The sequence below is a fragment of the Gilbertella persicaria genome, assembly GCF_025201335.1.
Source record: "Gilbertella persicaria strain CBS 190.32 chromosome Unknown B0P05scaffold_27, whole genome shotgun sequence".
Taxonomy (NCBI): Eukaryota; Fungi; Mucoromycota; class Mucoromycetes; order Mucorales; family Choanephoraceae; genus Gilbertella; species Gilbertella persicaria.
The window spans coordinates 1-24226 of record NW_026251988.1 but is presented as its reverse complement, the minus strand read 5'-3'; the positions used below and the strand labels follow the sequence as shown (position 1 = coordinate 24226).

General features: G+C 37.4%; 12 protein-coding genes across 12 annotated transcripts; 7 read left to right on the top strand and 5 right to left on the bottom strand.

Moving 5' to 3' along the window:
- The first annotated feature begins 14 nt into the window (after positions 1-14).
- Positions 15-1113, top strand: B0P05DRAFT_547149 (Frag1/DRAM/Sfk1). Its single transcript, XM_051578845.1, has 5 exons — positions 15-83; positions 149-194; positions 244-326; positions 368-800; positions 895-1113. Exons 1-5 carry the CDS (start codon positions 48-50, stop codon positions 1029-1031), a joined length of 735 nt encoding a protein of 244 aa, XP_051433437.1. The 5' UTR covers positions 15-47; the 3' UTR covers positions 1032-1113.
- B0P05DRAFT_473010 (major facilitator superfamily domain-containing protein) lies at positions 1074-2532 on the bottom strand (the record flags this gene model as incomplete). Its single annotated transcript, XM_051574714.1, has 3 exons — positions 1074-2072; positions 2125-2447; positions 2496-2532. The coding sequence occupies 3 exons, from the start codon at positions 2530-2532 to the stop codon at positions 1074-1076; spliced, it is 1359 nt and encodes a 452-aa protein (XP_051433436.1).
- Positions 2533-3165: 633 nt separating this feature from the next.
- B0P05DRAFT_604583 (acyl transferase/acyl hydrolase/lysophospholipase) lies at positions 3166-5700 on the bottom strand (the record flags this gene model as incomplete). The annotated part of the gene is made up of 6 exons (XM_051583325.1): positions 3166-3726; positions 3794-4195; positions 4243-4799; positions 4844-5175; positions 5227-5315; positions 5359-5700. The coding sequence occupies 6 exons, from the start codon at positions 5698-5700 to the stop codon at positions 3214-3216; spliced, it is 2235 nt and encodes a 744-aa protein (XP_051433435.1). The 3' UTR covers positions 3166-3213.
- A 118-nt stretch (positions 5701-5818) lies between these two features.
- On the bottom strand, positions 5819-6812 carry B0P05DRAFT_547140 (uncharacterized protein). The gene has a single exon (XM_051578844.1). The coding sequence runs from the start codon at positions 6760-6762 to the stop codon at positions 5842-5844; it is 921 nt and encodes a 306-aa protein (XP_051433434.1). The 5' UTR covers positions 6763-6812; the 3' UTR covers positions 5819-5841.
- A 174-nt stretch (positions 6813-6986) lies between these two features.
- B0P05DRAFT_441793 (ribosomal protein S26e) lies at positions 6987-7344 on the bottom strand (the record flags this gene model as incomplete). The annotated part of the gene is made up of 2 exons (XM_051573761.1): positions 6987-7117; positions 7167-7344. Coding segments are annotated over 2 exons (309 nt in total), but the record flags the coding sequence as incomplete, so codon positions are not given.
- Positions 7345-9242: 1898 nt separating this feature from the next.
- On the top strand, positions 9243-10631 carry B0P05DRAFT_547132 (SAC3/GANP/Nin1/mts3/eIF-3 p25 family-domain-containing protein). Its single transcript, XM_051578843.1, has 6 exons — positions 9243-9631; positions 9677-9811; positions 9861-9929; positions 9971-10100; positions 10144-10357; positions 10406-10631. Exons 1-6 carry the CDS (start codon positions 9377-9379, stop codon positions 10605-10607), a joined length of 1005 nt encoding a protein of 334 aa, XP_051433432.1. The 5' UTR covers positions 9243-9376; the 3' UTR covers positions 10608-10631.
- A 168-nt stretch (positions 10632-10799) lies between these two features.
- On the top strand, positions 10800-12190 carry B0P05DRAFT_472835 (phosphatidyl serine synthase-domain-containing protein; the record flags this gene model as incomplete). The annotated part of the gene is made up of 6 exons (XM_051574703.1): positions 10800-11057; positions 11103-11213; positions 11260-11424; positions 11477-11554; positions 11600-11752; positions 11807-12190. The coding sequence occupies 6 exons, from the start codon at positions 10800-10802 to the stop codon at positions 12188-12190; spliced, it is 1149 nt and encodes a 382-aa protein (XP_051433431.1).
- A 2446-nt stretch (positions 12191-14636) lies between these two features.
- Positions 14637-17115, top strand: B0P05DRAFT_472880 (cysteinyl-tRNA synthetase; the record flags this gene model as incomplete). The annotated part of the gene is made up of 4 exons (XM_051574709.1): positions 14637-14744; positions 14794-15234; positions 15287-15412; positions 15466-17115. The coding sequence occupies 4 exons, from the start codon at positions 14637-14639 to the stop codon at positions 17113-17115; spliced, it is 2325 nt and encodes a 774-aa protein (XP_051433430.1).
- A 13-nt stretch (positions 17116-17128) lies between these two features.
- Positions 17129-18421, bottom strand: B0P05DRAFT_597767 (ribonucleoside-diphosphate reductase small chain). The gene is made up of 2 exons (XM_051583159.1): positions 18156-18421; positions 17129-18107 (listed from the first exon to the last, which is right to left on the bottom strand). Exons 1-2 carry the CDS (start codon positions 18318-18320, stop codon positions 17202-17204), a joined length of 1071 nt encoding a protein of 356 aa, XP_051433429.1. The 5' UTR covers positions 18321-18421; the 3' UTR covers positions 17129-17201.
- A 493-nt stretch (positions 18422-18914) lies between these two features.
- On the top strand, positions 18915-21492 carry B0P05DRAFT_604579 (cyclic nucleotide-binding-like protein). The gene is made up of 6 exons (XM_051583324.1): positions 18915-19109; positions 19253-19804; positions 19827-19831; positions 20022-20204; positions 20254-21150; positions 21189-21492. The coding sequence occupies exons 1-6, from the start codon at positions 18955-18957 to the stop codon at positions 21356-21358; spliced, it is 1962 nt and encodes a 653-aa protein (XP_051433428.1). The 5' UTR covers positions 18915-18954; the 3' UTR covers positions 21359-21492.
- A 57-nt stretch (positions 21493-21549) lies between these two features.
- Positions 21550-23250, top strand: B0P05DRAFT_547115 (Septin-domain-containing protein). The gene is made up of 8 exons (XM_051578842.1): positions 21550-21766; positions 21816-21947; positions 21994-22210; positions 22253-22370; positions 22419-22762; positions 22809-22920; positions 22974-23153; positions 23203-23250. The coding sequence occupies exons 1-7, from the start codon at positions 21622-21624 to the stop codon at positions 23097-23099; spliced, it is 1194 nt and encodes a 397-aa protein (XP_051433427.1). The 5' UTR covers positions 21550-21621; the 3' UTR covers positions 23100-23153; positions 23203-23250.
- A 278-nt stretch (positions 23251-23528) lies between these two features.
- B0P05DRAFT_442973 (uncharacterized protein) lies at positions 23529-24209 on the top strand (the record flags this gene model as incomplete). The annotated part of the gene is made up of 1 exon (XM_051573773.1): positions 23529-24209. A coding segment is annotated over one exon (681 nt), but the record flags the coding sequence as incomplete, so codon positions are not given.
- Positions 24210-24226: the final 17 nt, after the last annotated feature.

Here is a 24226-nt window from a genome sequence, read left to right as displayed (position 1 = left end):
ATATTCTATCATACATTTGTTCACTTTTCTTCTAGTCTTACTTACTCATGAAAGGCAGCATTGAGAAGGGCACTGTAGTCAGGGTATTAAATATAGACAATGCCCTTTTGCGAAAGCACTAAACTCTCTTTCTCTTTTGAAAATAAAGGTTCCTGCTCAATACGTTTCGTATTCACATACTGTCTTTGCCTATTGTAAGCTTATCGTTCCATACTAACATATTAACGCGTCTTCTTTGACCAGCTGCTTTCTTTATTGCACTTATAATTGGGTGTTATACACACTATTATAAAATTGTACAGAATGAATACTTTGGGTTTCCTCAGGTACATATCTATTATCCTACACTCTATCTTACATATAAAAGGAATGGCTTCCAAGTGTCAGTGCGACCACTGGCGATCGATATCCTGCAAGAGCATTATTTCAAATCTTGATTGCCTTGACTTCAGGGCCTCGATTTGTACTTGTCGGTCTATGGTATCTGTATACGACTGTTTCTATCAGAACATCCACCTTGTTCTTTGGCAAATTTTTGTTCTTGGTGGGTATGGTACGTACTGTTGCTTGTGGTGGCTGGGTCTATATCACTTCAACAGACGATCATCAGACACATGATGTGGCCATGACAATCTATCTTTTATGCACTTTACCTTGGCAATTAGGCGTTTTATATACTTGTTCGAATACAGATACAGTAGCTATCAAACGAAGAAGGATGTTGACCATGACTTTCTTTGGCACATTGCCTCCTATGATTTATTTCTTTCTTCAACACAAGGTGTATCGTGTCCCTGGAGGTAAAAAAAAAAAAAAAAAAAAAAAAAAAAAAAAAAAAAAAAAAAAAAAAAAAAAAAAAGTGCATTAGGTACAGTTGACTTATGTTCTCAATAGCATATACTATTTATGCGTTCTTTGAATGGTCTTTGATCATTTACGATGTTGCATTTGATGCAGTCACAGCCTTTGATTTCAAACGACTTGAACTTCAGATCATTCAACGTAAAAGCAAGCATGAAATGGCAGTATAAAGCGTTTATTAGAAATAAAGAAAGACAAAAATAAAAGGTATATTACAATCTAAAGCGAAAATCTAGGCGATCAGAGCCAACATCTTTGGTTGTCTCATGATAGACTTGTTGTTCTTCTTTTGTCATGCTATTCCATTTTTTACTACGAATTCTGTTGGTAATCACATAGCGTGCAAATTGAGCGAGAAACATGAAGGCAGTGATGGCTTGTAATGCAATGTTGATCTTATTACCATATCGGTAGCGAGGTGCATCACTTACTCTGTAGATTTGAGAACCAGGCACACCACAGATATTGGCGGCACCAATAACTGCACCTAAAGCAAGTGTGCGCTTACCAATAGGGGCCAAGTTAGAAGACATCCAGGCAATTTGCATACCATGCCAAGAAGGATAAGAAGCAGTGAAAAGAGCGGCTACATAGAGACTCCATCGATTGGTATTGTCAGGTAGTAATTCAAGAGCAATGAAACCAGCCATAGCCCAAAGAGTACCAATAAGAGCATGAAGTGCAACGTAGCCATAACGGTCCGAACTACGAGCAATGATAATAGAGAAGATAAGGCCAATAATATAAGAAGGTGCAGTTAACAGGTTACTCTCTGTGACAGTGAAGCCAGAGTTTTTAATCATGGTAGGCAAATAGTTTTGAATAGGTGTCAAGGTCATCATGCCAACAAAGGTAATAATCAAATGCGTCCAAAGCTTGGTATCTAAAAGAGCTTGCTTAGCATCTGTCCAGTTGACAGGACGGTTTTGTTCTTTCTTTGTTAAATCATCGCGGATAAGACGAGTAATAGCGATTTTTTGTTGACTTTCAGTGAGCCAGCCATTTTTGCCACGAAGACCGCCTGCTGTCTTGAGAGGATCGGCAGGTAAGTAAAAGAATGCCATAAAACCAACAAGATGTGTCATGATACCATCGATTAAAAAGAGCCATTTCCAACCTTCAAGGCCGGCGATACCTTTCAATTGAAAAATACCTGACGAGATTAAGCCAGAAAAAGCAGAAGCAAATGCTTGTATACCCCAAAACCATGCCTAAATAAACATCAATGATTAGAATGCATGCTTGTATCTATGGTCTACATACCAAACGAGTCGCTAATTCTTTTGTTTTGTACCAGCCAGTTAAATAGGTAAGACAAGCAGGAATAAAGCCAGCTTCTGTCACTGCAATAAAGATACGAACAGCCATAAAACCACCAAAGTTGTGAATCAGGACATGAGCCCAAGTAACAATAGCCCATGAAGTCATCAAAATCGGAATCCAGCGATGAGCACCCACACGTTTTACGATTGCATTAGAAGGCAATGTAAATAGAGTAAAAATGAATGAATAGACTAATGTACCCGTATTGACACCATCATTTGTAAAGCCTAGGTCAGCAGCCAGGTTGTCAGAGATAGCATTGGCTATTTTACATGTATCAGCTCTTATTCATACGATCAAGAATAACTTACATATATTAGTACGATCCATATTGAGTACAAAAGTCATGGCAAGAACAAAGGGCATCAATTTAGTATCGAGTTTCGTGCGCACTTTGTCTTCTTCTTCATCTGTCCATTCAAGTGTTTCATCATAGCCGTCATCAGATATGGTTTCTTCGTCACTAGAGCCATGATAGTATCCTTTCTTTTCAAGCACATTTTCAGTAGTTTTGACTACTGATTCATTGTCATGTTTTGTCATTATAGATAAATTACACAGAGACAAAATAGCAAGTCTTTATATATACACACGTAGTAGAATTAATATGGGGGTGCATAATGTCGTTCAGGATACACCATCATAAAAAGCTATTGTGCAATTTGTGAGCATTCATAATCTTAAGAATGAGTGGCATCATTCAAGATGGGTTATGATTGGGCAATGGATCTTTTGCTTTGACCCTCTCATTGCGCAATTTCTTTAGTGCCTGTCTCTCTCCCTCTCCCCCCCCCCTCTTTTTCTTTTGCTTTATACTCTCTATTGAACACTGCCAACTACATTCAGTCAATTCAATGTCTAATAAATTATGTATGAAGTTTTTAAAAAAAAGACTCGTTTTTGTTCAACACTATGCTTGAACAACACTGATAAGACAAATAGAACAATGGCGCAATATTAAGATTGGATTGTAACCAATTTAGTGACACATTGAATGGTATATTTTATGCTTTAAAAAATAGATGTCTATTATGATTCCTCTGTTGGACTCGTTGAAATGACTGCATTTGCATCTGAATCCGAGTCTGGATAGAGAGAAGATTGAGTGGTATTGATGCCTTCCTTTGCAGAATCTACAAATTGAGCCATAAACTTGCGTCTTCTGTTGTGCTCATCTATCATATCTTTATCTTCAATAGGTACCAAAGAAGCACCAGGCATACTAACACGACGACGAGATAAAAACATCATTTCATCACCACTACCAGCATCACTTATGTTACCATGCGTCAAATCTTGGTTCTCAAGATGTTGAGATAGTTTGAGTAGTTCTGATTCTGAGCGTGAGTTCTCTCGCTTGTTTTTATGAGCTATACGAAGTGCTCGACGTGCTTTTTCAATAGAGAATTCAATACGCATTCGATTTGAAATCATGGATATTTTAGGCCATGTACGCAACTGTCCTGAAAGCATCAACTTCTTTAGTCGCTCTTCATCAGGATCACGCAGAATATGGAACCAGTCTGAAAGACCAGTTTTTGGCTAATAAACGTATGAGTTTTGTATACAGAGAAAAAAAAAAAAAGAAAGAGAGAGAGAGAGAGCTTACCAAAATAGTGACATTGCCATCAAACTTTTGTAACCATATCGAACTCCAATCTTGATCATGTACTTTAGGCAATAATTTTAATGAACGTAATACCTTGAGCCACTTTGCCAAGTCTAATTTGAGCATTTGTTCAATAGTAGAAGCCAAGAAGCCACCACGCCATCCTCTGCCCTGAAGATGAGTGACGGGTCTACCAGGACTTCCTTGATTGGCATAAAAGAAGACATGAACGTGAGGATTGACTTGACTAACAACAGTATAATTTACATTAAACTGAGTGTTCAACGCAAGTGTAGGAATATCTGTTGACAGACTGCCATCTTTATATTTGTGTCCATAATTGTAAGGTACGAGGTGGTCTGATCCTTTTTTTTTCTGCATTAACACAACGGAGTTTAAGATCTACGGCAAATAGTCAGTCACAGAATGTACCCCTTTGCTTGACTTACACCAGGAATAGCAGCGGAAGCAAGGATAGCACTCCAAATAACACAATTAGGTGCTGTAATGTAGTTGAGAAGTTTTGGAGGAGAGTGTGGGTCATAAGGAATCACAGAGACATTGAAGATACGACCTGTTCTTTCATAAGCTTCCTTAAAAGTGATCGAACCTTTGCAAAACCACATAGCTTCACGGCACCATTGTTCTGAGTCAAACACGGCTCCTGTCTTCATGAATCGAATAAACATTGTCTTCCAACTGTCTTGACAAATTTGAATTCGTTTAGCAAGTGCTGGGTTGAGTATTTCGTTTAATTCTTCATCTGTGCGTGTACATACAATAGCAGACATCAATGAACCTGCACTTGTACCAGTGATAATTGTAGGCAAAAGACCGCGATCCAGTAATGCTCTAATGACGCCTAAATGATAATAACCAAACCCTGCTCCTCCTGATAAACAAAATGCTGTGCGACCGTAGTTTTTACTGTATAATTTGAATGCAAGTCGTTTTTCTTCAATTGAGATATGCTTACTCCTTGCTAGTGTATCAATGGATTTCGTCACTATGACACGATAAGACATCCATTCACCTTTTGCATCTCTTTACCTTCTTCTACGTATTCTTCCAAGAGTGATTTGGTGCCTAAATAAGTGTTGCTATACATGCGTCCATTTTCAATACCAGCAAAGTTCTGCTTCAGACAGACATAGAGCACATCCATTAGATTAGTGGCATCTTCAGCTGTATCACTTGAACGGTACTTTTTTAAATGTCGGACTACTTTCTGCAACAATCGATAATCATAGTAAGCATAGGGAATAATTTTTTTCCATTCGTCTTTCTTCATATGTTTATCAAGTGCATCTGCTGCTTCACACCATTCCTTATAATTCCTTGACTCTCTCAGCTTATCCCTTAGTCTCTTCTTTTCACCTCGCCTATTCAAGGAGTCAATGACAAGGATTTCCTTTTTTAAATGACTGTGTTACCAACTAAACACATTTTCCCAAACTCGGACGATTTGACGTAATGAAATATAGGCTGTTAATTCAATCAACATGACAAAACCAATCAAGATCTAATCCTATCAGTCTATCAAATGAAGCCCCAATTTTACTTACAATCAAAGGGTATTGCAATAAGACATGCGATATACCTTTAGGTTTAGCGGATTCTTGTTCTTTGAGTTTACGTTTACTTTTAGGTGTATTACTTCTAGGCAATGCATCAGACCAAGCAGAGATATGTTCAGCCTGGTTGACAGCTTCGTCAGGTACATCGCGTATTGGATCGTACCGTAATGCCCTCAAAAAATCCTGAACATGCGTTTCATTCACGTAGTTTGTGTCAAGTGAAGTTTTTTTATTCTGCTTGGATTCCAACTGTCTTGTGCCTGAATTATCTGCTGTCTTCAGTATTTTATTTGTTGTTTTTTGGACTGCTTTATCAGAATTCTTGACCATTCAAAAAAAAAAAAAAAAAAAAGCAAAGAAGAAGAAGAAAAAAGACCTGATTTCATATTCATACATATCCTGCAAGATCACCTGATATGGACTGCTTTTGGATTCATGCTAAAAACGGGTTTTATTTTTTACAAAAAGAATTTAGGAGAGCTTGATAGCCTTGGCATATCGATCTGCTCTATCAGAAATCCTGTCATAAACAGCATAGAATTCGTCTGTAGCGTTTAATTGATGTTCAGCATCAACCACTGCGCTTTTCAGTACATCATCTTGATACTTCATGGTCAAAGAAATGGACTCAACACACATTTTAAACTGCTTTAATGTCTTGGTGGTAGTATCATGCAAGAAATTCAAAATGTGTTCCATATCAAACAAACACCACTCAAATGCACCAAGGCCAGACAACAAATTGTTTTTCTCTTGATGAGTATAATCAGATACTTGATAAGCAGCATTGACACCAATAGCAAGGGCACCACTTGTTACACCAAGAGAAGTCCAAATAGGATACTGAAAAATAGCATTTGCAGTATCCATTATGGCCAAAGAAAGACTGGTGGTTGTCAAAGCCTTAACTGCTTCTTTTTCTAAATCTGGGAAAGATGCTGTCTGAAACCATCGATTGATTTCTTGAGCCACAATGCGTTTACAGGCATCCAGGCTAGGAAGCACTGGATGTTGCTTGTCAAACATTTGGATTGTGTTTAAGAGTTGACTGCTGACCATCAATATTTTGTGTGCATCTTGACCCTTATTGAACTCAAGATGGATGAGTCCCATTAAGCCTTCCCTGATGGACATTAACACCGCTTTTTGTTGTTCAGAAAACTCTTTCAACTTGCTGAGATACTCATGATATTCATAATGAATTTGATAGCCTTGTTGTTCTAATGATTGAATAGGCGTTCTTTTTCTTTTTCTAGACAAGACAGGTCCACCATGACTAAACAACACATTTTGTATCTGATCCAATTGATCCAAGAGTTGATTGGTTTCTTGTAAGAGCTTGTTTTGAAGCAATTGTACTTCTTTATTGATTTCTTTTAAGCTTGGAGGCATAAAGAGAGAGAGAAAGAGAGAAAAGAAAGAGTTCTCTCTTTTGATAAATGTAAGCATGAGAAAAAAAAATAATTAATCAAAATCAATTCCAGTTTAAAACAACTGACAAATATGTCTTCTTTATTCAAAAAACAAAAAGGGAGAGACTGATTTAAGCCTTGTTGGCAGCCTATAAATAAATATATATAAATGACACATTTCCCATAAATGTAGTTTCTTACCTTTTGGAATCTGAATCTGGGAGGAGGAAGACGATTACGACGGTCGACAGCAGAACGGACACGGACGACACGAGCGTGAATAGCGCAAGAAACACAGTAGTGAAGCTTGACATACAACTTGGGGATAGCATATTCTATACCATACTTAGCACAAGACAAGATACCACTCAAAAAAAAACTTACCCTCATAGATGGAAGCTTCTTGGAGATCACGGACAGCAGCAGCTTCAACCATGTTACGGATAGTGAAGCGCTTGATAGCCTTATCCTTGGGAACGCAACGGTAACAGTTGATGCAACGAACAAACTTGTTGTGACCACGACCGTGCTTGTTACGTCCGTTGTTTCTTCTCTTGCAAGTCTATTATAGGTGGTTAGTTTATGAGAGGTACATTCAAGACACAAAGCGTAAGAGAGAGAAAGAGAAAAAAAAATTCGTTGTCATCCATCTATCCAATCCGTGTCTTGACTTGTTTGTTATTCGAATCCGTATCTGTTTTCGTCCCTCTTCTCTCTTTTACACTTTGATGTGTGATGTATAAACATACCATTTTGATTGATGAACGAAGAAGTTGAGAGAGAGTTTCTCTATTTGTGCCTATGGGCTGTACTTTAGGGAAAGAAGCCTTTGTGCAATGGCGACTATATCTCCGCATTTCGGCTCGAGTAGAGCTCGGATCCCGGACAAAAAGTAGTATCCTCGATTTTTTTTTCGGTCACTTTATAGTATTGCTAAAAACTAAAGCCAAGATAATGGGTGTATGCTAGCATTGAGTCTTTTATCAATCAACTACATGTCATTGCTGTTCATTGCTTTGATTTATGCAATTTCTGCTTTACTGTATGTTTTGATAGAGCTGTCTTGAAAAAAAAAAGCTTTTTGAATAAGCAATAACTTGTTTAGAGCCAGCCAGACATCTCTTTCTTGTTTCTTTTTGCAATATATAGACAAATTACCAGCATCTGACTGCAGGATAGAGGCCAGAAAAGCTTCATTCTAAAGCAAATAAATCATTTACTGCTAAATAGCGCAAACATTTCCTTTAATTTAGATATAATGACGAGAACTGGAATCAATATGTTTTAATCTCCGCACACAGCCATCCGTGACCATACTACTTTGATGCCATCGTTACACCTTAAGGTCCCTTCAAGCTTATCAAATATCAGACAAGCATGAGATACATAAGTAATGTTTACATTATTTTATAAGGAAGAGCAAAGAACAGAAGGGAAATACAAGAGAGAAATAAGTTAGTAACAATACTAAGTTGTGATTGATGCAAATAGTAGCTTCATCAAGTATTCTACACAGTTTACAGTGTTCATCAATTACGCTTTGGGGAACTTGTTCAAGAATGGAAAGCATACAATTTTGATTTCGAAAATCATGAAAAGACATCCAAGATTTTTTCTGTTTGACTGTATAACCTTGGTACTATTCAAGCATTGGATCGTCTAACTAAAGTATAGTAGCTATCTAGAAATTAAATTCAAAGTGTACAGCCATACCTGGATCCATTACTATCATCGGTTGGACCGAAACAGTGTTAGTAAGTCCAGATGTATTGATATAGTTTAACATTGTCGGGTTTCTTATAAGAGTAGCATAGGTAAATGTGCTTTGTTTTGAAAAGAAACACTTTGTTGTATTATGGGAAGAATGTTTCAATTCAATGTCGTTAAGACCATCTTTTTGACTTTGGTCATTCCATAACTATACACTCTAATAAACCCTAACATGGTGAGAACAGCAACAACAAAGTAGGTCTTGATATAACAGTGGCATCAGAACAGCCGTCCTATGTTGTAACAAACCCTTTCAGACGCCAACTCGCGGAATTTTAAAAGTCCCCCAATCCGGGTAGGTAAATCAGCGATATCTTCACCTGTAACTTTTTCGATAGATCTCTCTCTCTCTCTTTTCTTCTCTGCACTAACCTCCCTTTGTCAAACTAAAGATAGAGAGCACGATGAACAGCAAGCAACCTCAATACATACCTGTCAAAGTAGGCAACAAAAAGCAAGCTATCACGCCAAAAATCAAAGCGCCAAAAGAAGAAACGCCACTCCCCCCATCGTTACAGTAAGATTGAAAAAGAGAAAGAAAGATTTAATAGCTGATGCTTTAACTCTTTTAGAGAATATGTTGAGAGTGCCTTGTCCAACTGCTTAGTAGAGAACAAGCAACTTGTGGAATTACAGCTAAAAAAGATTATCACACAAGCTAAAAATACAAACATGTTGGACATGATTGACTGGAATGAACGAGATTTGCCAAGGTAATCAAGTCTTTTTCTACTTTACTTCCTCACATGTCTTTCTAGTGGCTGTACAACTACCAAAAATCCTAATGCTGGATCCCTTTTTCATAAAAAGTAAGTCATTCAACAATGAATGACACTAACATTCCATATAGACCAAAAACCATTGTATCTAAACTAGGTCACATTGAGTTGACTCCAGCCGAAGAAAGAAAGAGACAAATCAGAGCCAGGCGATTCCAAAATGATAACTTACCATCACCTCCTCCACCCAAGAAACAAAAGAAAGCTATTACACCTATTGTTTGGAATGAAACAGACCCTAACCAGGTTATTGTTGGCACTAGTTCTAGTCTAGAAAAGCCTTATTTTCGTCTCACTTCAGTAAGTAAACCTAAAGAACACAACCCATGCTTACGAGATACATAGGCTGCTGATCCTGCGACTGTTCGTCCCTTGAACATCTTGAAAAAGACATACAAGATGCTTCGTTCAAAATGGAAGGCAGAAGCCAATTATTCTTATATTTGTGAACAATTCAAGTCCATGAGACAAGATTTAACTGCAAGTATGATGATGTTTACCAATAAAGTCATGACTCATGATCTTGTAGGTTCAGAGAATACAGAATGAGTTCACCGTCATTGTCTATGAGACACATGCTCGTATTGCACTTGAAAAGGTAAACCTCTTATTATTCAGGCAATGACTTACTGGGAATAGGGTGATATTGGCGAATACAATCAATGTCAAACACAATTGAAGTATTTATATGAGCAACATATACTTGGATGTGAAGACGAATTCTTAGCTTATCGTATCTTGTACTTGATATTCTCTCAAAATCAATCAGGTAATTGTGTTATTGACAAGACCATCTTATATAGTGTATGTAGACATCAATGCCATGTTGGAAGAGATGTGTAATGTTGGATTAAAAAAGCATGCAAGCTGTGTTCAACATGCACTCATGGTAAGAACTTCATTGGCCAAGGGAAATTACCATAAATTCTTTCAGCTATACCAAGAAGCGCCTAATATGGGTGGGTATTTGCTGGATCAATTTGTTGGTAGAGTCAGAATAGAAGCATTGCTTGTCATGTGTAAAGCGTAAGTTTAAATTTGAATAACTGAATGTGTAAATTGATATTGATATAGTTACAAGATGGGTGTGTCACTTAGTTATGTTGCTAAATCACTCTGCTTTAAGGACATAAAACAACTGGTTCAATTCTTGAAACAACATCATGTTCGAGTATTGCCTAACAAAGACAATATGCTTGATACCAAATCTGCTTTGCCTATCTTGTTGGCTGAGAGTAAGAACTACAATAAAGTCGACATCAAGGGACAAATTTAAATCAGTCACATATAAAACTCGATATTTTTTTTTCTTTTTTTTTTTTTCTTTTTTCACTTTTTTTTCGCATAAATCATCATGACAGAAAAGAAAGCAGAAAGTGGTGTCTCTATTGTGAAAGATCCTGAAGAGACAACCATTTTAGATGAACCTATTTGTAAGTAAATATATGCTTCAATCATGACTTATCATATGCTAGTCCATCCACACACGTTGACTGCGCTTGTCGTTTTACTGGCACTTATGTTCTATGCTGCCACAAGATCAAACTATGAAAACACAGCAGACAATATCAAATTGGGCTTATTGGCTTCTGTGGCCTGTTTTGTGTTTATTGGGATGCTTCAATTCCCCGACGGTCCTTTTGTACGTCCTAGTAAACCTATCTGGAGAGCTGTCCTTAGTCTAAGTGTGCTTTATCAACTCTTTTTGGTCTTTTTATTGTTTCTGGTAAGTCTTGATTTAATCCAGTGATGTATAGTGACTGTTGAATAGAATAAAGATGACGCTCGTTATTTCATGACGTATTTTGATCCAAGTTTAGGTGTGCTATTACCTGAAAGATCTTATGCTGATGCTTGTAAACTTACATGGGATAACATCAAAGTAAGTAGTCCTAATGTATGTAGGTATCATTACTAAGTCTCTATAGAACCAAATGGACGTATTTGTTTTAGCGCATGCACTTGGTTGGTTCGGTAAGGCTTTGATTCTCAGAGATTATTACTTTTGTTGGATTATTTCGGTTGCTTTTGAATTATGTGAATATTCTCTGGAACATCAGTTAAATAACTTTGCAGAATGTTGGTGGGATCATGTAAGTAACCATGCTATCTAGTTATGTGTGTGTTTAATAGACTATGTATTAGTGGATTTTGGATGTCTTGGTCTGTAACTGGCTCGGTATTGCTGTGGGTATGAAATTCTGTCAATACTTCTCTGTCAAGGTGAGTTATTTCAGTAAGACAAGACTAGGTACTGATGTATTCTAGCAATATTCTTGGGTGGGATTTAGACAGATCAAGACAATCCGCGGCAAAGCAAAGCGTGCTGTACAACAATTCACACCTCGAGAATGGACACAATATACATGGAAAACAACAAGTTCACCTAAAAACTATTTTGGTACCTGTCTTTTATTGATTGTGGCAAGTAGAAATCATATAGAAAAGGAGAGGGAAATATTGATTGTTTCATAGTTTTTGCAATGTGAACTCAACTGCTTTTATCTTAAATACTTGCTTTGGGTACCACCAGAACATCCTCTCAACACATACCGTCTGATTCTCTTATTCTTGTTTGCACTTCCTGCTACTCGAGAAGTCTATCAATATTTGTCTGACAATACCACTTTACGTATGGGTGCTCATGCTTGGTTGTTGATTTTTAATATCATGACTGAAACCTTGATCTGCCTCAAGTTTGCTGAGAATGAATTCCATACACCTGCCCCTTTTGTTGTTAAAGCAGGTTGGTCTATTGCATTTGCAGTTGCTTTTGTTATCTTTCCTTTGTGGCGATTTATTATTTCTCCCGTCAAGAAAGTGGAAGGAGAACAGATTGTTATCAAGAAAGATGAATAGACTCCATCTTTTTTTATTATTATTTAATAGACATGTTTATAATTTAATGTAATACAATTGTATTATATTTTGATTATCCGAGTTTGTAAAGTGAACCATAGGCGTTTAAAGAAAAAAGAAATAACTTGAAAACAAAAGAAGGAAGCCTGTGGCTTTGACACTAGATCCATCTTCATCGTATAGATAAACGACTTCACTTTACATGTGTGGTATTATGCAACTGAGTTTGCTAAATGATATGTGTCTTTCTGTCCAATGAAATGAGTGCCCTGAATTTACCATGGCAACCAAATCCTTTGTATTATTCGAGTATCTGATGAGGGAATCTTTGTATCTATTTTAAATAGAGCTTATTGCTGTTGCACTAAAACAAACAAATTGAATCTATTTTTATATATTTGAATATGGCTATTAAGGAAATCTGTATCTATATATCACAATGATCTACTGAGTCATGTCGCTGCATTCTTACTGCGGTGATTGACTCATGCTATTGTATTTTTCAGCAATTAAGAGACAGTCTCAGAGAAAATAAGAGAAAATTATTGGATAAAATAAGAGAAAATTTTAGATCAATTAAGAGAAAACTGACCAATAAAATAAGAGAAAAACACAGGAAAAATTAAGAGAGAGAAAAAGGGGCAATTAGTAGAAAGCACTTTTCTCACTATTATTAACAAAAAATGGATATTGACTATGATATGAACGAGATCTCTCTACGCGACGAAGATATTGAAGCTGTACCCGAGATTATTGTCAGTGTAATGTCGATGATGAGAAAGAAGTGGGAGTATAACATCACTGCATCAGCCATGGAGTTAGATGAAGATGTGACGATGGAACTGAAGGAAGGGCACGAGGGTGATGAGCCCAGTAATAGCTCGGACGAGGAGGAAAATGAAGCTGATGTGCAGAGTAGTGAGAGCGATTTGAAAGAAGAGAAGCCTCTCAGAGACCTGACTGAAAAAAAAGACGACGCTAGCAATGCTAGACGTATATACACTCAGCAGGATATCAACAAGCTTATTGCTCTGTTAGTTGAACAGGTACCTATAAAGGATGCAGCTTTAAAGACAGGAATAAATGAAAAATCAGCCTACCGTTTCAAATCGCAGTGGCAGAAAACTGGGGAGGTACCTCAACAGAAGAAAAGAGGACGCAGAATGGGAACTGTCTCTGAGCTTACTGAGAAGCACTCGAAGTTTATTATCGACCTTGTTGATGAGCGTTCAACTACAACTGTAGCTGGAATACACGAGTCATTGATCATAGAGTTTCCAAGTCTCTCTGCAAGCCCATCCGCAGTATACAGACATCTTAGGACCAGCTGTGCACTATCTATGAAGAAGTTGGAGAAGATTTCAGTTGCTAGAAATTCAGAAGAAACTTTGAAGAAGAGAAAGGAGACCATCCTTCAATGGCTAGCTGATAGAGAAATTGACTTTGAGAACAATTGCGTATTTTTGGATGAAGCAGGATTCAATCTTCACATGACACGCACTCGTGGCTGGTCTAAGAAGGGAGCACCTGCTAAGACAACTGTCCCTGCTTCAAAAGGCACTACAATAACCATCCTTGGTGCCATCTCAAGTGCCGGCGTTATTGACATTTCTTTGAGAAAGCCAATAATGGTTTCGAGAGCTAAGAAGAGAAGAGTAGATGGTAAGGTTGTTACAACAACAGCCAAAGTTGGAACAAGGGCCGAGCATTATCTAAATTACTTGAGTAATGTGATGGATGTTCTTGACCGAAACAACATGAGGGGTTTTTACTTGGTAATGGACAATGCTCCCATACATAAGCCAGCTACAGTAAGAAATTTGATAGAAAGCAGAGGCTATAGGTGTGTATATCTTCCACCATACTCACCATTCCTAAACCCAATTGAGCTATTCTGGTCGAAGGTGAAGTATGGTGTCAAAAGAAAACCTTTCGAAACTGGTGAGACACTCACACCCAGAATCATGGATGCCTGCTCCAAGGTAACCAAGAAAGACTGCCAAGGCTGGATCCACCATTCCCTCGGATTTTTTGAAAAGTGCTTAGCCCTGGAGAAAAACTTATAATGAGATTAAAGTATAAATAAGCTTTCTACTAATTGCCCCTTTTTTTCTCTCTTAATTTTTCCTGTGTTTTTCTCTTATTTTATTGGTCAGTTTTCTCTTAATTGATCTAAAATTTTCTCTTATTTTATCCAATAATTTTCTCTTATTTTCTCTGAGACTGTCTCTTAATTGCTGAAAAATACAATATATGTTTCTTGCAGGAAATCTAAGCCACTGAATTGAATGACCTTACCTTAATTTTTTTTTCTTTTTTTTTGGTTTCTTTTCTAGATTCAAGTTATATGCGTATTACGCCTATTATAACTTTATTCGTACGCTCTTCATTTAAAAAATCATTCCATTTTACTCCCTACAAAGCTCATCGACACTTTCTCAACGCCATGTCAACTGAATCGACTGTCAAATCAAGACAACAACCTCCATGGCATGTTCCTTCTGCCAAGACAGTACCCACTTTAAAACTCCAAAACTCACTTACCAAATCAAAGGTATAACTCCCACTTTTTTTTTGATGCATAAACTGACTTGAGTTTCTAGAATGAATTTGTGCCTAGAGATGGCAGACGTGTCACTTGGTATAACTGTGGTCCCACCGTCTACGATGCCTCTCATATGGGTCATGCCCGTACGTATCTCAGTATGGATATCATTCGTCGTGTACTTGAAGACTACTTTAAATACGATGTCTTGTTTGTTCAGAATATCACTGATATCGACGATAAAATCATTTTACGCGCTCGTCAACAATACTTGTTCGAAAACCTCAAGAAGGAAACAACTGCATTAGACCAAACGATCATTCAACAAACAGAAGAAGCTTGGCTAGAATATGCTAATGCCAAACTTAAGAAGTTGAATGCCACGCTTGTCAGTTTGGCAACTAGCAATTGGACTGAATTTGCTCAAACGATGACACCCGAAGAAGTTGCAAAGGCTGTTGTCTTGGATGAAAAGTTCAAAATGATCTATACTGCTTTGGTAAGCTTACTCATTGCAAAACCATCAACTTGTTTTTATTTACTTGGCTTAGGATACTTCTTTTGCTGCTATTCAACAAGCCAAAGCTAGTTTAGACAAGGGTGACAAGTCAAAAGAAGCTGTGGATACACTTTTGATTGCTTCTCAAGATATTTTATCTGTCTATCTTGATGCTAGAGTAAGCCCCAAATAATGATTGATTTTACAAAACATTGAGCCTATTTACTTTAGAAAGGAAACCAAGTCAATGATCCTAAGATTTTTAGAGAACTTCCTGCTTACTGGGAAGCCAAATACTTTGAAGACATGGAAGCCTTGAACGTGCGTGCCCCTGATGTTCAAACCAGAGTGAGTGAATACATTCCTGAAATCATTGACTATGTCCAAAAGATCATTGATAATGGTTATGGTTATGTTGCTGATGGATCTGTCTATTTCGACACATCTCGTTATGATGGCCACCATGGTCATCACTATGCTAAGCTTGAGCCTTGGTCCAAGGGTGACACTGCTCTAATTGAAGATGGCGAAGGTTCTTTAGGCAGCAAACTTCAAGGTAAAAAGAGTCCCAATGATTTTGCTTTATGGAAGGCTTCTAAGCCTGGAGAACCTGTCTGGCACTCTCCTTGGTCTGAAGGTCGTCCTGGCTGGCACATTGAATGTTCTGTCATGGCCAGTGCTGTCCTGGGCGAGAACATGGATATTCACTCGGGCGGTGTGGATTTAGCTTTCCCTCATCACGACAATGAATTAGCTCAAGCAGAAGCTCATTTCGACTGCAACCAATGGGTCAATTACTTTTTACACGCAGGCCATCTTCATGTCGAAGGCCAAAAGATGAGTAAGAGTCTCAAGAACTTTATCACGATCAATGAAGCACTCAAGACTTACACGGCTCGTCAGCTCCGTATCTTCTTCTTGTTGCACCAATGGGACGCCAAGATGGACTTCAAAAAGTCAAGCATGCAAGAAACAATTCAATTGGAACAGATCATCAAGAACTTCTTTGATAACACTAAGGCGCTTGTGTATAAGGTAAACCATGATGGCTCTCGTGGAGCTACTGTCTTGGCTGATGGGTCCATTACACATCGCTTTAGACAAGATGAAAAGGACTTGCTTGCCTTATTACAAACCAAGCAAGATGCTGTTCATGCTGCTCTTTGTGATTCTATCAATACACCTGTTGCCATGAATGAAATTATGGATACCATCAGTGCCACAAACAAGTACATGGCTGCTCAAGGTGCTAAAGGCGTCAATACGCATCTTTTAACCAAGGTCGCTACATGGGTGACTCACATGCTTAAGATCTTTGGTGTTGCTGATCAAGGTATTGATATTGGTTTTGGTGCTGCTGTTGGCCATGAAAACTCAGGTAATACAGAGGAAGTCTTGATGCCTTACTTGAGAGCACTTTCTTCTTTCAGAGATCAAGTCAGAATTGGTGCTCGTCAAAAGGTAGAGCACACTGAATTCTTAAGACTCTGTGATTCCCTTCGAGACAATCAAATGGTTGATCTCGGTGTCTCTTTGGACGATCAAGAAGATGGTACTGCCCTTGTCAAGCTTGTTTCTCGCGAAGAATTGATTCAGGCCCGTGAAAAGAAATTGGCCATGGCAGCAGAAAAAGAAGCCAAAAAAGCTGCTGCTGCTGCTGAACGTGAACGAAAGCGTTTAGAGAAACTTGAAAAGGGCAAACTTGCTCCACAAGATATGTTTAAGCAATCAGACGAATTCTCTAAATTTGATGACCAAGGTTTCCCTACACATGCAAAAGATGGTGAAGAACTTACCAAGAGCAGAAAGAAGAAGCTTCAAAAGGAATATGATAATCAAAAGAAGCTTCATGAAGAATACCTCAAAGAAGTTCAAAAATAAAAAAAGAAATGATATGATTTATTATAATTAAGAAAGAGGAGGGGGAGAAGGGATATATTTACAATGAGTTAAAATGCAGTATTGGTTTAGAAATCAGCGTCTAAAGTAAAGGTCTTTTCAACAGGTGTCTTGTTCATGACACCAGCACGTTGATAATCAGAGACACGCTTTTCAAAGAAGTTGGTCTTGCCTTGAAGAGAAATCATGTCCATAAAGTCAAAGGGATTGGTAGCATTGTAGATCTTATCAAAACCAAGGGCAACCATAAGTCTATCAGCAACAAATTCAATGTATTGGCACATAAGTTTAGCATTCATGCCAATAAGATTGACAGGCAAAGCATCAGTCAAGAATTCTTGTTCAATACCAACAGCTTCAACAATGATACTCTTGACGCGTTCAGCAGAGGGTGTCTTTTTCAAATGAGAGAATAAGAGACAGGCAAAGTCAGTATGAAGACCTTCATCACGACAAATTAATTCGTTAGAGAATGTCAAACCGGGCATAAGACCACGCTTCTTGAGCCAAAAGATAGAAGCAAATGAACCAGAGAAGAAAATACCTTCCACAGCAGCAAAAGCAACTAATCTTTCAGCAAAGGAGTCATTACCAGTGATCCATTTGAAGGCCCAGTCAGCCTTTTTCTTGATGCAAGGAATGGTTTCAATAGCGTCAAAAAGCATTTCCTTTTCTTGGCTGTCCTTGATGTAGGTATCAATTAAAAGACTGTAAGTTTCAGCGTGAATGTTTTCAATAGCGATTTGGAAACCATAGAAACACTTGGCTTCAGGAATTTTGACTTCATCACAAAAATTTTGAACCAAGTTTTCATTCACAACACCATCAGCACTAGCAAAGAAAGCCAATACGCGAGAGATAAAAAAGCGCTCGTTTTCGTTCATTTTGTTCTCCCAATCATGTTGGTCCTTGGATAAGTCAATTTCTTCAGCCGTCCAGAAAGAAGCCTCAGCCTTTTTGTAGAATTGCCAAATCTATTAAGTGTAAGTTAAAGATCGCGTTGAATAAATCTCATTTGTTACCTCATGATATTTGATAGGGAATAAACAGAAGCGTCTAGTGTTTTCTCTGAGGATTTCCTCTACTTCGCCATCGGCAGGAACTTCATTCAACTTTTTGATTTGGACCTCGTTCAAAGACAACTTGGACAATTGAGCGGTAGCTTCAGGAGTAGCAGCAGTAGACATAATTATAAATAAGAAAAGGATATAGATATATATAGATAAGAAAGAGAAAAAACTGAGGAGAATTCCTTACACTTTATATACCTTTTTTTTTCTTCTTTACGTGACTGGGCGATAAAATTTTTAGTTCGCGTTTTTTTTTTATTTATTTACGGTAATATTTGTTTTTAAACGCGTAGCATTCTTTTTACGCGTTTTTCTGTGTCACCTATTTGTAATCAATCTACTCATCTTTAGGTCATCTTATTACCATTGGCTAAAGACAACTCCTTTTCGGCATGACAAACCTATAGTTTTTTTTACGCAGCAACATTCTTCTTTGATAATTTTACGCGTTATTTTCCTTTTGGGAACATACAAGATGATTTTATCTAGTTAATTATACAAACCAAGATGTTCTCATTATTGTCTTGCGTGAATGGAGATAATGCTATTCACTTTGTTTTCGAACCGCGACTACTCATGCTATTCTGATCCCCCCAATGTCTTGTTTTTGAAGAAGCTATACTTTTATACAATGTTTCCTACATAGTTTTCAACATCTTTGATGATGGTCCTTAAAGCAAATGAATAGAATCCTAATTTAGTGAGCTGAATTTCATTTTATTTTATTTTTATTTTTTTTCTTTCTTCTTCCATGCCCACATACGATCGAGACTTTGAGATTGGTAACTTACCTGAAGGTTTAAATGTAACTGAGTCCTTGGGTGCTCCTAGCCACCTGAAAACAACGTCGCTTGACCTTAAACAGAACATAAATCAATTTGGTTTAGCAGGCAAAATATGGCAAAGGTATCTATTCAATAAAAGATAAATCACTAAACACACAAAAATAGTGCATATACCCTTCAAGCTTTATTTTCTAATGATACCCGAGAAATAATGGTGCCTACTAATCCTATTCCTGAATCTTATTATACACCCTCTGAACAAAGACCATATCATATCCTTGAACTAGGTGCAGGCACAGGCTATGTTGGCATTGCACTTGCTCAACAATTAAAGAAACCATGCAAAGTCTATATTACTGATCTAGAGCAAGTGGTGCCTCTGATACAAGAGAATGTTGACTTTCATTATAAGCCTACGCATGAATCTGCCGAAATTATTGTCGACAGACTTCATTGGGGAAATCGCCAAGACGCCAAAAGACTGTTGGACCAAGTCAAGCATTTTGACTTGGTTGTTGTCAGTGATTGTGTTTACTTTCCTGAATTATTTGGCATATTATTAGAAACACTATTAGATGTGTGTGATTCAGGAACACGGGTTGTGATTGGTTACAAATGTCGTTCACTCGAAAAGGAAGTTGGATTCTGGCAAGATTATTTTGGTCGCTACTTTGACTATGAGCCTGTGCGTAAGATAGAAGAGAAACAAGAAATAGGTGATTTCTTGGGTGCAGAAGATCAGTTGTTTGTATTTGTTGGACAAAAAAGACCGAAAAATCAAGTTAAATCTGCAGATGATACATTTACCACCTTATTGTTTTGTTCAATGGGAATTTAGCCCAGGTTACATTAGTGTATGTGTGCACACAGCTAATTTAAAAAACGTGGATAAAATTATCAATTAAAACTTCTCTTTTTTTTTTCTCTATTTTTCTTTTTTTTTTTTTCGCTTTTCTCCTAATCCCTCCTCTCCCTTCTACATTCTTTATATTTCCCTCTTTCTCTGTACTAAAAATGACTTTTGAATTTGGAGGAGAAGAATCCCAACCACAATTTGCATTTTCATATGCCGACGAATACACTCAACTCTTAACCGAGTTACATGAAGTTTACTGCAAAGATCAACCTCAAGATGCATTACAATACTGTGCTAATTTCTTTAACCGAAAGTTAGAAGAACAAAGAGCCTCTTTTCTTCGAGGACAACATAACTTTGGTAATAGAAGCATGACTTTAAGATCCCAAATTAATCTGTTACTATTTAGAAACTGAGCATCATCCTTTAGCCGAAAATGGAAGTATATTTGAACAAGAGCCTACTTTTATGGACAACAGTTTCAGTAACCACTATGATGAATATGAAGAAGATGAAATAGACGAAGACGAAGACGAAGAGGATGAAGCTAGAGATAATTTCTCTACAGCACCTCTTCATTTGTCCATTCCTACCAACTATAATCGAGGAAGACGTACCTCTGTAAGCGCAGAATCCATGGCACCTTCTTCACAGGGATTTGTAAAGAAATTTGTTGCAAAGACACCTGAACAAATCGAAGCCATCAAAATTAGTGTCAATCAAAACTTTTTGTTCAAGAACTTGGATGAAGAACACCATCAAGATCTAGTGGATGCTATGGTCGAGACACACGTCAAAGAAGGTACATCCATTATTGAACAAGGCGGTGTAGGTGATTTCTTTTATGTAGTTGCATCAGGTACATTCGATTGCTTTATCACCAAAGAGAATGAGACCACCAAAGTGACTTCCTATGAAGCTGGAGGTAGTTTTGGTGAATTGGCGTTAATGTACAATGCGCCTCGTGCGGCAACTATTGTGGCTACATCAGATGCTGTCTTATGGGCTTTGGATCGCGTTACATTTCGAACTATTTTGATGGAAAACACTTCTCGCAAGCGTAAAATGTACGAATCTTTTCTAGAAGAAGTGCCTTTGCTTAAATCACTCGAGCCTTATGAGCGTCATAAGATTGCAGATGCTTTAGAGTCTGTTTACTTTAATGATGGTGAACATGTTATTCTGCAAGGTGATGTGGGCGATCAATTCTATATTATTGAATCAGGCTCCGCTGTGTTCTATAAAGTGGACGCTAATGGAGATCAACAAGAAGTCAATCAATTCGAAAGAGGAGCTTATTTTGGAGGTAATTTGACATGTACAAATACAGTACTAACAAAACAGAGCTTGCATTGTTAAATGATAGCCCAAGAGCAGCCACTGTTGTTGCTAAAGGTAGATTAAAATGTGCTACTCTTGGAAAGAAAGCCTTCACAAGATTATTAGGCTCTGTTCATGAAATCCTCAAAAGAAATTCGGAAAATTATCATGCCATTATCAATCAACAACAATAGACTATACATTCATTTTTCCTTATTATTTTCCTTAATCTCTATTTGTTAAATTCAATTTATAAGCACATAATAAAAAATAAACACTTCATCTTTCTGCCTTTGGAATGCTGTTGTGTTGTCTTTGTTCTCCTTTAGATAACCCCCCCTTTCTCCTTTTTTTTTTTCTTTCTCCTAAGCGTTGATGTATCCCTTTTTTTTTTTTCAATCCCTGAATAAATTTCTTTTTGTTTTGTTTTTATCGTTTCTTTCTCTTTTCTTTCAACATGAATACAATGTCTCCTATGGAAATGATGTCTCTCCCTCACGCAGAATCCATTGCTTCACCTGGCACTGGTATTGCTAATTTACCAAATCAACGTCACAAGATTGTTGCCAAGAATGGTGCCAATTTTACCCTCATGGTCTGTGGTAAGTACACATCCATAAGCTTATAACATATATATTAATCATAAACTAGGTGAATCTGGTCTTGGTAAGACGACTTTTGTCAATACACTCTTTACTTCTACTATCAAGGAACCCAAGAACCTCAACAAAAGACGAGTCAAATCACCTTCCAAGACTGTTCAGGTTCAAATTACAAGAGCAGGTAAATAAATCATGCAGGACATTCCTTTCATTCTTACACTCTAAAGAATTGGAGGAAAAAATGTTCAAAGTCAAATTGACCATCATTGATACTCCTGGATTTGGTGATTATGTCAACAACCGCCATGGCTGGATTCCTATTGTTGACTTTATTGATGACCAACATGAAAACTACATGCGACAGGAACAACAACCATGCCGTAAAGGTGTTATTGATATGCGTGTACATGCCTGTCTTTACTTTGTTAAGCCTACAGGACATACGTAAGTGCTATACGCTAATACAATGTTGCTTATTCTGATTAGTCTTTCTCCTTTGGATGTTGAAGTCATGAAAAGACTAGGCTCCCGTGTTAATTTGATTCCAGTCATTGCTAAGGCTGATACACTTACACCTTCAGATTTAGCTAAATTTAAACAAAATGTAAGCTCCTATATACACTCCTATTTATTTTTTCTTACTCCTTATCAGATCCGCGATGTCATTGCTGCTCAAAATATCCAATGTTATTCAGCACCTATTGAAAGTGATGATGAAACAACCACAAAGCGCAACATCAATATCATGGCTGCTATGCCTTTCTCTGTGATTGGATCAACACAAGATGTAATTACTGTAGATGGACGTAAGGTCAAGGGCCGTGAATATTCATGGGGTGTTGCTGAAGTTGAGAATGATGACCATTGTGACTTTAAGAAGCTCAGAAGCTTATTGATTCGTACTCATATGTTGGATTTGATTACTACAACAGAAGAAAATCATTATGAAAATTACCGTCAAATCCAGATGGAAACACGTAAATTCGGTGATCCTCGGTAAGACAATGATAGTAGCATGTATCTGTCGTTTACATTTGATTAGTGTTGAAAAAGATTCCAATGCTAAATTTGCTGAAGAAGAAGAACAGTTGCGCAAGAATTTCACTGAAAAAGTCAAGTCTGAAGAAATGCGTTTCCGTCAATGGGAACAACAGGTATGTTTCTTTCTTTCTTTTGTATGGAAGGAGTTACTCATCCACTTGCATAGTTGTTGTCTGAAAGAGATCGTCTCCATAAAGAATTGGAACTTCAAAACGAACAAATCAAGGAAATACAGTTTGATATTGAATCATTTTATAATCAACGTGATTCTCCTCGAACCATTCGAAAGTAATTTAATAAATTTAATTCAAACTTTTTGGACAATGTTGTATTAGAACCATTACTTGTGCTAGAGAAACCTTCAATACAGATTTTCTGTGAGTATGTATTTATAGTACCATTACTGATCGAAATCGATTCGTACTGTCTTTTAAAAATAAAACTATGCAAAATTTACAAAAAGCATCAAAACAGGGGTTTCTTTTCTAATGTTACGTATTTTGTCAAAGATGACTAAGAAACACCTGTTTTGATTGGCCTATGAATGATACTCTATCAACACAAATTTCGTATTTTTTTTTTTTTTGTTTAGTCATAACATGAAATGTAAGCGTACATTACGTCTATAAATTGATTATTCATCGAGATCTTTTTTCTTTTTCTTTTTTTCTCATTTAAAATAGCTACTTCTCGACTTCAACATATTCATCATTGTTTAACGATGCCTCCTGTAAGCAAAGCAAGTAAATCTTTATATGATTATATCGTCATTGGCGGTGGTTCGGGTGGTATTTCGGGCGCTAGAAGAGCTGCAGGTCTTTATGGTGCAAGCGTAGCCATGATTGAAGCCAACTCATACTTGGGAGGTACTTGTGTGAATGTGGGCTGTGTGCCCAAGAAAGTCATGTGGAATACCGCCTCTATTGCTGAAGCCTTACACCAAGCCAGTGGTTACGGATACACTGTGGGCCCCTTCAAATTTGATTGGGCAACCATCAAGCAAAAAAGAGATGCTTACATTAAGCGTTTGAATGGCATTTATGATACCAATGCACAAAAAGAGCATGTAGAGCAGTTTTATGGTCATGCCCGATTCACAGACCCTCATACGCTCAGTGTGAAACGCGAAGGTGCTGATCCTGTTGAACTCAAGGGTAAACATATCTTGATTGCCACAGGCAGTGAGCCTATTGTTCCTCAAGTACCTGGTGCTGAATTGGGTATTACTTCCGATGGATTTTTTGAGCTTGAACATCAGCCCAAGCGAGTTGCTGTTGTAGGCACAGGCTATATTGGTATTGAGTTGGCTGGCATTTTTCATACGCTTGGTTCAGAAGTCACTATTTTCTCGCGTACAAAGCAAATCTTGAGAAAGTTTGATCCAGTCATCAAGGACACTTTGTTAGAACATATGCAAAA